Genomic DNA, 12,118 nt, shown 5'->3' on the forward strand with positions numbered 1-12,118 from the left:
AGAGACTCTAAATTTTGGTCCATATTATGAAAATCTCACTTCAGCTGGTTTCAATCTTTACTTAGCTGTAAATTCCCCCCAAAAAGTGCTCATATAAAAACGAACTGAATTAATGACACAAAAGGAATGACAACCAAAGCTAAAAAAAAAAAATTTTGTTTAGACAAATGCTTCTTATATTCTTATATAAGAATACTTGACTATTTAAATAACTCGGACATACCTGTGTGTTCCAGATGTGCACACATTTGTCAAAAGAACCACTCGCCAGATACCTGCCATCAGGACTGAAAGCTACACTGTACACAGGCTCTTGGTGTTTTGTCAGAGTATGGATGCAAATTCCTCGGTCTACATCCCATAATCTAACAGTAGAATCAAAGGATGCACTGACAAGGGAGAAAAAAAAAGATTTTATAAGTAATGAAATACTCTCAGCCCCACCCCCAATCTACAATATTCAGCCATTCCTAATAGCTAGCCATGAATTCCTCATGAGAAGCAGACGGTGCTGTTGGGAAGAAAGTGTTCTGGAAACAAAGCTAATCGGAGACATGACAGCTTCATTAAGGGCATCTCCAAGTCTGTAAACTGGAAAACATAAATGAGCTAATTCACTGTATTCCTTTTCTCTTTAAATAACTCCTTTATATTGACCCACAGTTTTGAGATGCTACATTAAATATGTTTTTAACTTATTTTTTTTTAATGCTGAAAAAACTTTATTGCATTATGCCTCAATTACTTGGGTTTTAATCAATATTTGATATTATCAGTAAATTATTTGCTATCTCCAGATACAAATATCCATTATGACCTGAAATAATAATAAAACTCTGTGTCTAAAGGTTCCCATTAAAAATATATATATATTCCTTATAGGATACATTCCCATTTCGTGGAATTTTTCCTAATTTTCTGTCATATTTATAAGAGGTTTTCTTTGTAAAAGACTCATAAAGGAAAAGCAAAACAGAAATGTTACCTTGCTAACATGAGGTTGGCATTTGGATTATTTGTCCCTGGCCCTGTTGGACTCCACTTGATAGTATAAATTTCTTTATTATGTGCTTGCAAATCATGGACACAGTTGTCTTGTTTCATACTCCATATCTAAGCAAAAAGGAAAAAGGCATGTAATTATTTTTCCATACAAAGGGTACTTTTATAATATCATCTTACCAGTCCAAAATATAGCGGTACACCAGAACAATAGAGATCAAGAGAATACATACAAATAAATTAAAATGTAGAATATATTTAATATTTATCTTTTAAAAATGACAAATTAGCTTCAAGTCCTTTCTAAATATTCACTATTGTGAGGCTTCAGGATTCAATTAACTGTAGTTCTAAGATTACTTTTGATAGCTTCAGATGGTACAAACTTCAAGATTCAGTAAGTTCCTCAGTTAATGATCCTACAACGTTTAAGGCATTAGTTTTTATGCTGTCCTTTAAAATAAAAGATCTACATTATAAATTCCTCTTAGAATTTAGAATCAGGAACTATTTTGCAATCAGGAAGAGAAAATAGATAAGCAACATACAGATAAATATAATATGATTCATGTTGACACCAAAGCATAGGCAATGAAAGCAAAAAAAAAAAAAAGCAAGCGGTACTACATACAATTTAAAAGTTTCTGCACAGCAAAGGAAACAATAAAGTAAAAAGGCAAACTATGGAATGAGAGAAAATACTGCAAACCATATATCCAATAAGGAGTTAATTTCCAAAATATGTAAAGAAACCCTACAACTCAACAGCAAAAACCCCAATAACCCAATTTAGAAATGGACAAAGGACTTAAATAGACATTTCTCCAGAGAAGATACACAAATGGCCAATAGGTGGTGTATGAAGAGATGCCCAATGTCACTGATCGTCAGTGAAATGAAAATCAAAACTGTGAGATACCACTTCACAACTGTTAGGATGGCTATTAAAATTTTAAAAAATCTTGTCAAGGTTGTGGAGAAATTGGAAACCTTGTAAACTATTGATAAATGATTGCAAAATGGTGTAGCCACTATGAATAATAGTATGGAGGTGCTCCCCCAAATTTTAACAACTACCACTATATATGATCAGCAATTCCACTTCTGGGTATTTATCAAAAAAAAAAAAAATCGAAATCAGCATCTTGAGGAGGCATCTGTATGCCCTTGTTCACTGCAGCATTATTCATAAAAGCCAAGATACGGAAACCTCCTAAGTGCCCATCAATGGATGAATGGATGAAGAAAATGCATATATATACAATGGAGTATTATTCAGCCTCAACATATGGGGAAATCCTGCAATATGTGACAACATGGATAAATTGTAAGGACGAATGTTGTATGATTCCATTTACATGATGTATCTAAGAGTCCAACTCATAAAAGCAAAGAAAAGAATGGTGGGGATAAACAGCAAGGTCCTATAGTATAGCACAGGAAACTGTATTCAGTATCCTATAGTAAACCATAAAGGACAGAAACTAACACACCATTCATTGTAAAGCAATTATACTCCAATAAAGATGTTACAAAAATAAAAAATAAATTATTGGTGTAAAAAGGAAAAAAAAACATTAATGGAAAAGAAAAAAAAAAAAGAATGGTGGTTGCCAGAGGTGGTGGGGTCACAGGGAGGGGCTGCTAATAAACAAGCATAAAATCTCAGCTCTAGAGATCACAATCTCAGCATTGTGCTTACGGACAATAACACTTGTTTTGTGCACTTAAAAATCTGTTAAGAGTAGATCTCATGTCAAGTATTCTTCCCATATAAAATTCAGAAATTGTAAATGATTCACATACAAGAAACCGTGAAAAGTAACAAAGCAGTAAAGTTAAAATGGTGAGTAGAGAATACACCTTTCTAGAGTTGAAAACATGCCTATGTATACAGGTTAAAAAATCATTCATATTATTTTTGAGCAAAAATTAAGAGAAACCTACACCAACAGTATTCTAACAAAATCATTCAGTAAAGACATGGGGGGAAACCTTGCCAAATACAAACACACATACACCAAACCGAAGTACTGACAAAGAAACAAAAATTAGCTGTGCTTCACACTTCTGCAATGAAACTAATGAGATAATGAAGCAATAACATCATGTTTTTGTATCCTAGGTATACATAACTCCATGTAAATAAATCCAAAAGGTATGTTTCCAAAACATATTGATACTTCATGTGAGCTTTCGATAGCACTGATAACACTGACCACTCTCACCCATCACCTCCCTTGAAGTACTCTTCTCTTTACACACTGTTTCCAGAGGTCATTCCAATTTCCTGTTGGAGTCTCATTCCTCTTGAGCTGCTAAATGCCAGAGTTTCTTAAGACTTTTTTAAGCTTTCCTCTTCTTTTACTCTGTACATTTCTACCTACACAATTTTGTCCATGGCCATGGCTTTGAATGACTACCCACCTATTGAGAAATCCCAAATTTTTTATGTCAGGCTTAGAATTGTTCTCTGAGCATCAGACCAACCTGGCACCTCCACTTGCATGACTCAAAGGCACTGTCCAAGCTGGACATAATCTTCTCACTCATCTGCTGTTCCTTGTTCTCAAAATATGGCTTCACTAGACAATATCCATCCTTCTAGCTTCTGCTTTAAAATTCTATGACCTTTTATTATTCTTAGAACTAAAAAAAGCTCTCTAACACTTTCTAACTTAAACTTCTCTCTCCAGCTGCAACTCAGTCCCTGACAGTAGGCTCTCTATAGCCACCGGCCTCCTTTCATTTCCTTGTATGTGCCATACTCTGTTCCAGAAGTTTTTCATTTTATAAGCATAAGGCATGTGCACGCAAAGTAATCTCACAAACAAGAGCGTGAAGAAAAGCATTTTTACCAGCAACGTTTACAAAGGAGTCCAGGCTTGAAAAAACTATCTAACTAAAAACACAGCAGGTATTTAAGGAAAAAAACCACCAGGTTACCAAGGTTACATTTAGTCTGTTCATGGGAAGAGGAAAAGCAGTTTTCCTTCATGATTATCCTATCTCTAAGGGGCATCACGTCTGCAGTCACTGGCACTGTAAAGTCAAAGATAAATTATTTCCATAGAGTAAACATGGTGAAGCATAGGGTGCAAGCTTCATTAATTTTGAAGATTAGTATTATGTTCTTTGTCTCAAACTGCCTTTCTTCTTTAATTTTGGTATGTCATATGCGTAGGTGCTAGGTGTTAGTTTTTGCTTTTAGTTATGCAACAAGAAAAACATAAATTCATATTGAGATGTGAATACTGACATGTCAGCTATACTCACTCACCAACTAAGCTATATATCTACTATATATCAGTTTCCCAGAAAGGGTGATATATACTCACACCACAGCAAAATCCAATTAACACAATTCTCAGAATTTCAGTCAAATCCATGAATCCTACAAAGATCTTTGCTACCTATGAGTCAGATCCTTACATGTGCAAATAACCTTTAATTGTAACAATATATGACTCCCTAAGAGTGAAGACAATTTATAATAGCACAAACCTCAGTATCATAATTCCCAACTATAAGAGAGACATTCTAAACAATCTTAAAACAGCCAGAGCAGCCACAGTGTGTAACTCCTCAACCCCATTTCTCCCCACTATCTGAATTACCTTTAAAGTCATGTCATCAGAACAGGATGCCAGGAGATTGCCAGTTGGGTCCCATTTGATAGCATTTACTTCATTCTAAAAATAACAGTGAACATTCACATTTTCGTTTCATAGACTTGGTTGTTTTTTGGGTATTAAACATGCATACTTCAAAACCACTCTGAAACATTACTTATTCATCATAATCACTTTAAAGGAGGGAAAAAAAGGTTTCTCACCGTGTGTCCCTGGAATGTTTTAATAGGTCTGTCTTGTCCTAACTTACAGACATGAATGCACATATCTGTACTACAAGAAGCAAAGGTGTTGTTGCTCTGCCAATCAACATCCAATGCTGGCGCTGAAAAGAAAAACAGGCAAGGTTTGCATTCATTCCACATGTACTGAAGCCTAGGAGCTTTAGTTTTAAACCATGGTTAGACATTAAGTATGCTATTAATAGGAACTTAAAATATTTTACTTTATACTTTTTATGGTATTAATAGAATTTTAAAAATTATGGTACTTAAATATTACAAATATTAATAGATTTCAGTTTGGTTGTCTCCATGTGAGACACAGCCTAATACAAAGTACACTGGTCTGGTCACCAGGAGATGAGGGTTCCTGAGAGCTTGCCCTGTAAATTACTAGCACTGGATTCTTGGCTCCTCATTTGCAAAATGATAAAATTAAATGTGATGCTACACTTCCTCTTGTTTCTGAAATTCTGTGAGTGTTCAATGGGTAAGAAGCCTTGTTTTGCTACTCCCTAACTAGTGGGCCCTAAGCAAGTCACCTCTCATGCTATTTTACTCTTCTGAAAAAAATGCGGGGACTTCCCTGGTGGCACAGTGGTTAAGAATCTGCCTGCCAATGCAGGAGACACTGGTCCGATCCCGTCCGGGGAGATCCCACATGCCACGGAGCAACTAAGCCCGTGCGCCACAACTACTGAGCCCGTGCGCCTAGAGCCTGTGCTCCGCAAGAGAAGCCACCGCAATGAGAAGCCCGCGCACCACATCAAAGAGTAGCCACCGCTCGCCACAACTAGGAAAAAAAAAAGCCCGTGGGCAGCAACGAAGACCCAACACAGCCATAAATAATAAATAAATAAATTTATAAAAATTAAAAAAATAATTTTAAAATGGGGATAAAACCTTTAAGCTTAGTACCCAAGAATATTGTGAAAATCAAGTTAGATTATGTGTATGGAAAATACTATGTAAATTACAAGTTAGACAAACGTTACACTGAATAAGTATCATTTCCACTGTCTACTCAACTGATAAATGGAATATTGCATGATTTGCAAATACATTTTTCTTCTAAGTGATTCTTGTCAAATACCTCTTAAAATCTACATCGTTGAATTTAAAACCTCAGAGGCCCAAAAGCTGGCTGGCATTTAATATTTATTTTAGATCTGATATGATTAAAGATTCTTTCCTTTCATTTTCCCCTGGTGCAAAGTGCAAAGCCTCTCTATAATTAGCAATGCAGATTAAGGTAATGTAGCAAGTAACTGGGTTAAGCAACAGAAGCATATCAAAAACACTGGATTTAGAGTAGGCAGTAGGTAGCTGGGGGTGAAGGTGAGATTCAAAAACCAAGCACCCTTGGCTCAAGATGAGGAAAACCCTGAGGTGCAACAAACACTCCAGAGCCCTGCCTGGATCAGGTTGAGCCTGGACCTTCTTTACCAGCAACTGCTCCCTTTCTCGGCTCCTTCCCGTGAGCCATGGCCGCTGGGCCTGCGCATCCAGAGCCTGTGCTCTGCAACGGGAGAGGCCACAACAGTGAGAGGCCCGTGTACCGCAAAAAACAACAACAAAAAAGTTTTTAAAAAAAGTATAACAAAATGCTATGAAGAAAGCCAAGTATCTGTCATGCTCCACCAGGGTGTTAATTTGGTAGAGTCATCTGCAAAATGTTAAATAGGAGGCTGAGAAAATTTGAAACAGCATTCAAACAAATATACCAATAGGTTCAGAACAAAACAAAAACAAACTATATAACCAGGTAAAGATAAGTGGAGGAAGCTGGGGAATGGTGCCATATGAGTTATATGATTAACACTTCTGTGATATGCCTGGCTCATAAGATATAATGATAACAGATTGGTATAATCTAAGAATCGATACCTCATTTCTTTATATTTATTCCTAAAATTTAAAAATGAGGTATCACCTCACACCGTTTAGAATGGGCATCATCAAAAAATCTACAAACAACAAATGCTGGAGAGGGTGCGGAGAAAAGAGAGCCTTCTTGCACTGTTGGTGGGAATGTAAACTGATACTGCCACTGTGGAAAACAGTATGGAGGTTCCTTAAAAAACTAAAAATAGAATTACTATATGACTCAGCAATCCCTCTACTGGGCAGATACCCAGAGAAAACCATAATTCAAAAAGACACATGCGGGGGCTTCCCTGGTGGTGCAGTGGTTGAGAGTCCGCCTGCCTATGCAGGGGACACGGGTTCCTGCCCCGGCCCGGGAAGATCCCACATGCCGTGGAGCGGCCGGGCCCGTGAGCCATGGCCACTGAGCCTGCGCGTCTGGAGCCTGTGCTCCACAACGGGAGAGGCCACAACAGTGAGAGGCCTGCGTACCGCCAAAAATAAATAAATAAATAAATAAATAAATGAGTCTAGGTAATACAAGTTCTTTAGGATAAAAACACATCTTTAACATAAAATGTATTTTTATGTAGGTAATATGTGAGAGGTGTGTTTACTATTACTAGTCTCATTTTACACATGATGAAAGAGGCTAAGAAAAGTTAATTTGCCTAGGGTTACAAAATCTTTTAAATTCCTGGAGCTGGAATTCCCTGGCGGTTCAGTGGTTAGGACTCCGTGCTTCCATTGCAAGGGGCACGGTTCGATCCCTGACTGGGGAACAAGGATCCCACAAGCCATGCAGTGCAGCCAAAAAAAAAAAAAAAAAAAAAAAAAAATTCCTGGAGCTAAGATTCAATTTCTGTGTCCTCCAATTCTGATTTATTTTTTGGTTAACCCATGCATCCTTCACAATTTAGAAAGGTAACAAACCTATGAGGGAAGGGAAAAAAGGCATTTAATATTCATTTATTATTTTTTTTAGAAGCTTCATTGAGATATAATTCATATACCATAAATTTCATCCATTTAAAGTGTGCAATTCAATGGTTTTTATATATTACATTAATACTTTTAAAATATTGTGGTCATACATAACATAAAACTTGTCATTTAATTAACTGTACAATCCAGTTGTATCAATTACATTCACAATGTTGTACAGTCATCACCACTATTTTCAAAAGTTCTTCATCATCAGGCTTCCCTGGTGGCGCAGTGGTTGGGAGTCCGCCTGCTGATGCAGGGGACACGGGTTCGTGCCCCGGTCCGTAAAGATCCCACATGCCGCAGAGCGGCTGGGCCCGTGAGCCGTGGCCACTGAGCCTGCGCGTCCGGAGCCTGTGCTCCGCAACGGGAGAGGCCACAACAGTGAGAGGCCCACACACCGCAAAAAAAAAAAAAAAAAGTTCTTCATCACCCCAAACAGAAACTCTGTAACTATTAAGCAGTAACTCTCCATTTCCCCCTCCTCCCAGCCTCTGTAACCTTGAATCTTTACATTCGTCTCTATGAATTTGCCTATTCTAGACATTTCATACTCTTGAAATATCTAGAATCATACTCTAGAATGATTCTAGATTCTACTCATGTAGAATCATACTCTTTGTCCTTTTATGTCTGGTTTATTTCACTTAGCATAACATGTACCAATTCTCTGGTGTTGTAGCATGTATCAGAACTTCATTCCTTTTTATGGCTGAATAATAATCTATTGTATATAGAGACCCGTTCTGTTTTTCCACTCATCTGCTAATGGACAGTGGGTTGTTCCTACCCTTTGGCTACTGTGAAAAATGCTGCTATGAACATTGACGGACATGAATTTGTTCAAGTCCCTGCGTTCAATTCAATTACCTAGGAGTAGAATTGCTGGGTCATATGGTAACTCTATTTAACGTTTTGAGGAACTGTCATCCTGTTTTCCACAACGACTGTACTATTTTACATACCTACTAGCAAAGTACAAGGATTCTAATTTCTCCGCATCATCGTGAACACCGTTATGTTTTATAGCCATCCTAATGAATATGAAGTGGTTAACTCATCTATAATCATGATTTATGCTTTATGTAAGAGTGTATATGGACAAAAATACAGTACAGGAATTAAAATATGGTAATTTAAAAAGCATGGTAGACTTTCATTCCTGATCAAGATGGAATAACAGGGACCAAATTTACCTCCTGCCCAAAACAACCAAAAAAATTACAGAATATATGAAATAATAGTTCAGAACTCTGGGCACCAGGCAATAAAGGACCGTGGTTCCTGAGAGAAAGGAAATCAACCAACAATGTGCCTCTATAACTGCTCAAACATATGATCTGGAAAAATGTCCAGATCTTGGCACAGGGAAGAGGAATCTCCCTAGGAAGAAATTAATGAAATTCCTGGGCGGAAGAGATAAAGCTCAAAATGTGGAAAACTGAAGGCAGCTAGAATTCCCAAAACTAGAAGGGACAGAGCTATGCAGAGAGAGAAAGAATTCTGAAGACCTGAAGTTAGCTGAGTACTAATCAACACAAGTATCTGAAGATACTAGCTGAGACCTGGGAAAGGACCACTCAAAAGAATTAGAAGAAACAATGCCCCATACTCAAGATTGGGAACAGTGTCTAAATCCACCAGACTAGAAAACCTTTTGATTCATGGAACACTGGTCAGAGTACATCTAGGTTCTTGCCTCATTACCAGGAAATAAATAGCCCTACGCCGAGCACTGTTTCACTGCCATTTAACAAATCTTACAAGCATGACCCAAAAGGATCAAACCATTTCCAAGTAATTTAACTATGTCCCAGAATAAATTCACAAATACTTATAAGAATACAGAAATATTCAGCAACTAACAACATAAAATTCAAAATGCCTCACTTCCAATCAAAAGTAACAAGGCACGAAAAGATGCAGGAAAATATGACCAAAATGAAGAGAAAAATCAAATCATAAAAACTGACCTAGACATTAAAGCACTTGCAACTATATATGGTTTGTTCAAATAGTTAAGTAGCAACACAGAAGATGTAAAAAAGACCTAAATCAAACTTCTAGAGATTAAAACTGAAACACGTGAGATAAAAAACGTACTGGATGGAATAAACTGTAGATTAGATGCTGCGGAAGAAAAGATGTGTGAGCTTGAAAACAGCAGAGATTATGAAAAAAAGAAAAAAGACTGGATTAAAAAAATGAATGGCACATCAGTGTATTACGGGACATCAAGCAGACTAATAAACATAATCAGAATTTCAAGTTAAAAATAAATGTTGGGAGGAGGTAGAATATTTTTTAAAGAATAATGGTCCAAAAAATTTCTAATTTGAAGAAAACTATGAACAAAGAAATCCAAGAAGCTCCAAGAACAAAAAACATAAAGAAAACTAAACCAAGGCCCAACATATGCAAATTGCACAAAATCAGTTATAAGGAGAAAAATCTTAAAAGCAGCCCGAGAAAACAAGACAAGAATAATAAGGATAAAAATGGTAGCAAGTTCAAATTGAAACAGTGTAAATAAGAAGAGGACAGAGCAACCTTTTCTTTAAAGTACTGAAAGAAAAAAACCCTACCCTGTCAACCCCAGAATTCTATACCCAACAAAAATATCTTTCAGTAGTGAAGGTGAAATGAAGACTTCTTAATACCTACAAAAGAATTCATCAACATAAGATTTACACTATAAGGAATGTTAAAGCAGTTCAAGCAGGAAATAAATGATACCAGATGAAACTATGTATCTGTGCAAAGGAATGAAGAGTTGGAAATGGTAACTATGGGTAAAAAATTGTATTATTTAACCCCTTTAAGATATCACTTGAAGGTAGATGGTGGTAAGTTAAAGATGTGTACTATAAATCCCAAGGCAACCATTATAATAAAAGATTTACAGTTAATAACCCACCAAAGGAGGAAAAATGTAATCACACAAATATTCAATTAATCCAAATGGAAGCAGAAAAATAGCAAAAGAAGATGAGATAAATAGAAATATGATTAATTTAAATGCAATCATTATCAATAATCACATTAAATGTAAATAGCCTAAATATTGCCATTAAAAGGCAGATGCTGATATTGAATGAACAAGCAATATATGATGCCTACATAAAATATACATCAAATATAACAAAATCAATAGATTAAAAGTATGGAGAAATATATACCATGCCAACACTAACCAAAAGAAAACTGGAAGGGCTACATTAATATGAGACAAAGTAGATTTCAGAGCACAAAAAATAAAATGGAAAAAAAAAAGAGGGCCGCTAACAAAATGATAAAAGGGTCAATTCAACATAAGGTTGCCACATTCCTAAACGTTCATGCCCCTAATAACATTGTTTCAAAACACATAAAGCAAAAATTGACAGAGCTTCAAAGAAAATAGAAATTACTGTATTTTCCAATTATTGTTGATGATTTCTATACCCCTCTCTCAGTAACAGATGGTCTAAGTACACAGAATAATCACTAAAGGCCATAAAAGATTTGAACATTATCAAACAACTTGACCTAAATGACATTTATGAGAACAATGGAATTAAATTAGAAAGCAATATTACAAAGATCTTTAAAATTTTTCCAAATACTCAGAAATTAACACACTTCTAAATAACCCATGGGTCAAAGAAGGAATCAAAATTACTCCAGAAAGTATTTTGAACTGAATGAAAACACATTTGAAAAATTGTGAGATGTCACTAAGTAGTAGTTAGAAGTAATTTATAGCACTGAATATCCCCATTAGAAAAGCAGAAAGGTCTCAAATCAGTGACCCCCAACTTCTACATCAAGCAAAAAGAAAAAGAGCATGTTAGATTGACACTGAAAGCACGATACATAAAAGAACAAATTAATAAATTAAGGAATTCATCAACATCAATAATATCTGATCTCTGAGGCACACTGCCAAAACAATGCAGAGACAATCCACAGACTATGAGACAATATTTGTAAATACTTGATCAGACTTGTATCCAGAATATATAAAGAGTTCACAAGACTCAACAAGAAAACAACAAAGTTAAATTAAAAATCCAAAGATCTGAACAGATACTTCACCAAAGGAGACATACAGATGGTAAATTAAACCATGACAAGATGCTCAATATCATTAGTCATTAGGAAATGAAAATGAAAACCACAGTGAGATACGACTACATGCTCATTAGGGTGGCTACAATGAAAAAGACTGACCACATACCAAGTGCTGACAAGGAAATGGAGGGACTGGAATACCCACTGCTGTTGAGAATGTAAACCAGTTTGGAAAACATAAACTTTGGAAAACAGTTGGGCATTAACAAGTTAAACACAGACCTACCATATATCTAGCCATAACTTTCCTAGGTCTTTACACAGAGAAATGAAAAACACAAGTTCATAAAGAGATAA

General features: G+C 36.1%; 1 protein-coding gene across 7 annotated transcripts in view; it reads right to left on the reverse strand.

Moving 5' to 3' along the window:
• TBL1XR1 (TBL1X receptor 1) overlaps positions 1–12,118 on the reverse strand; it is a 188,787-nt gene that overhangs the window by 8,630 nt on the left and 168,039 nt on the right. For all 7 annotated transcript variants that reach the window (XM_032629510.1, XM_032629516.1, XM_032629517.1 and 4 more), the window contains 4 exons: positions 4,838–4,959; positions 4,620–4,694; positions 986–1,113; positions 224–389 (listed from right to left, as the gene is read on the reverse strand). In XM_032629510.1, coding sequence (XP_032485401.1) covers positions 224–389; positions 986–1,113; positions 4,620–4,694; positions 4,838–4,959 — 491 coding nt within the window. The remainder of the gene's footprint in view (positions 1–223; positions 390–985; positions 1,114–4,619; positions 4,695–4,837; positions 4,960–12,118) is intronic.

Source organism: Phocoena sinus, chromosome 4 (assembly GCF_008692025.1).
Source record: "Phocoena sinus isolate mPhoSin1 chromosome 4, mPhoSin1.pri, whole genome shotgun sequence".
Classification (NCBI taxonomy): domain Eukaryota; kingdom Metazoa; phylum Chordata; class Mammalia; order Artiodactyla; family Phocoenidae; genus Phocoena; species Phocoena sinus.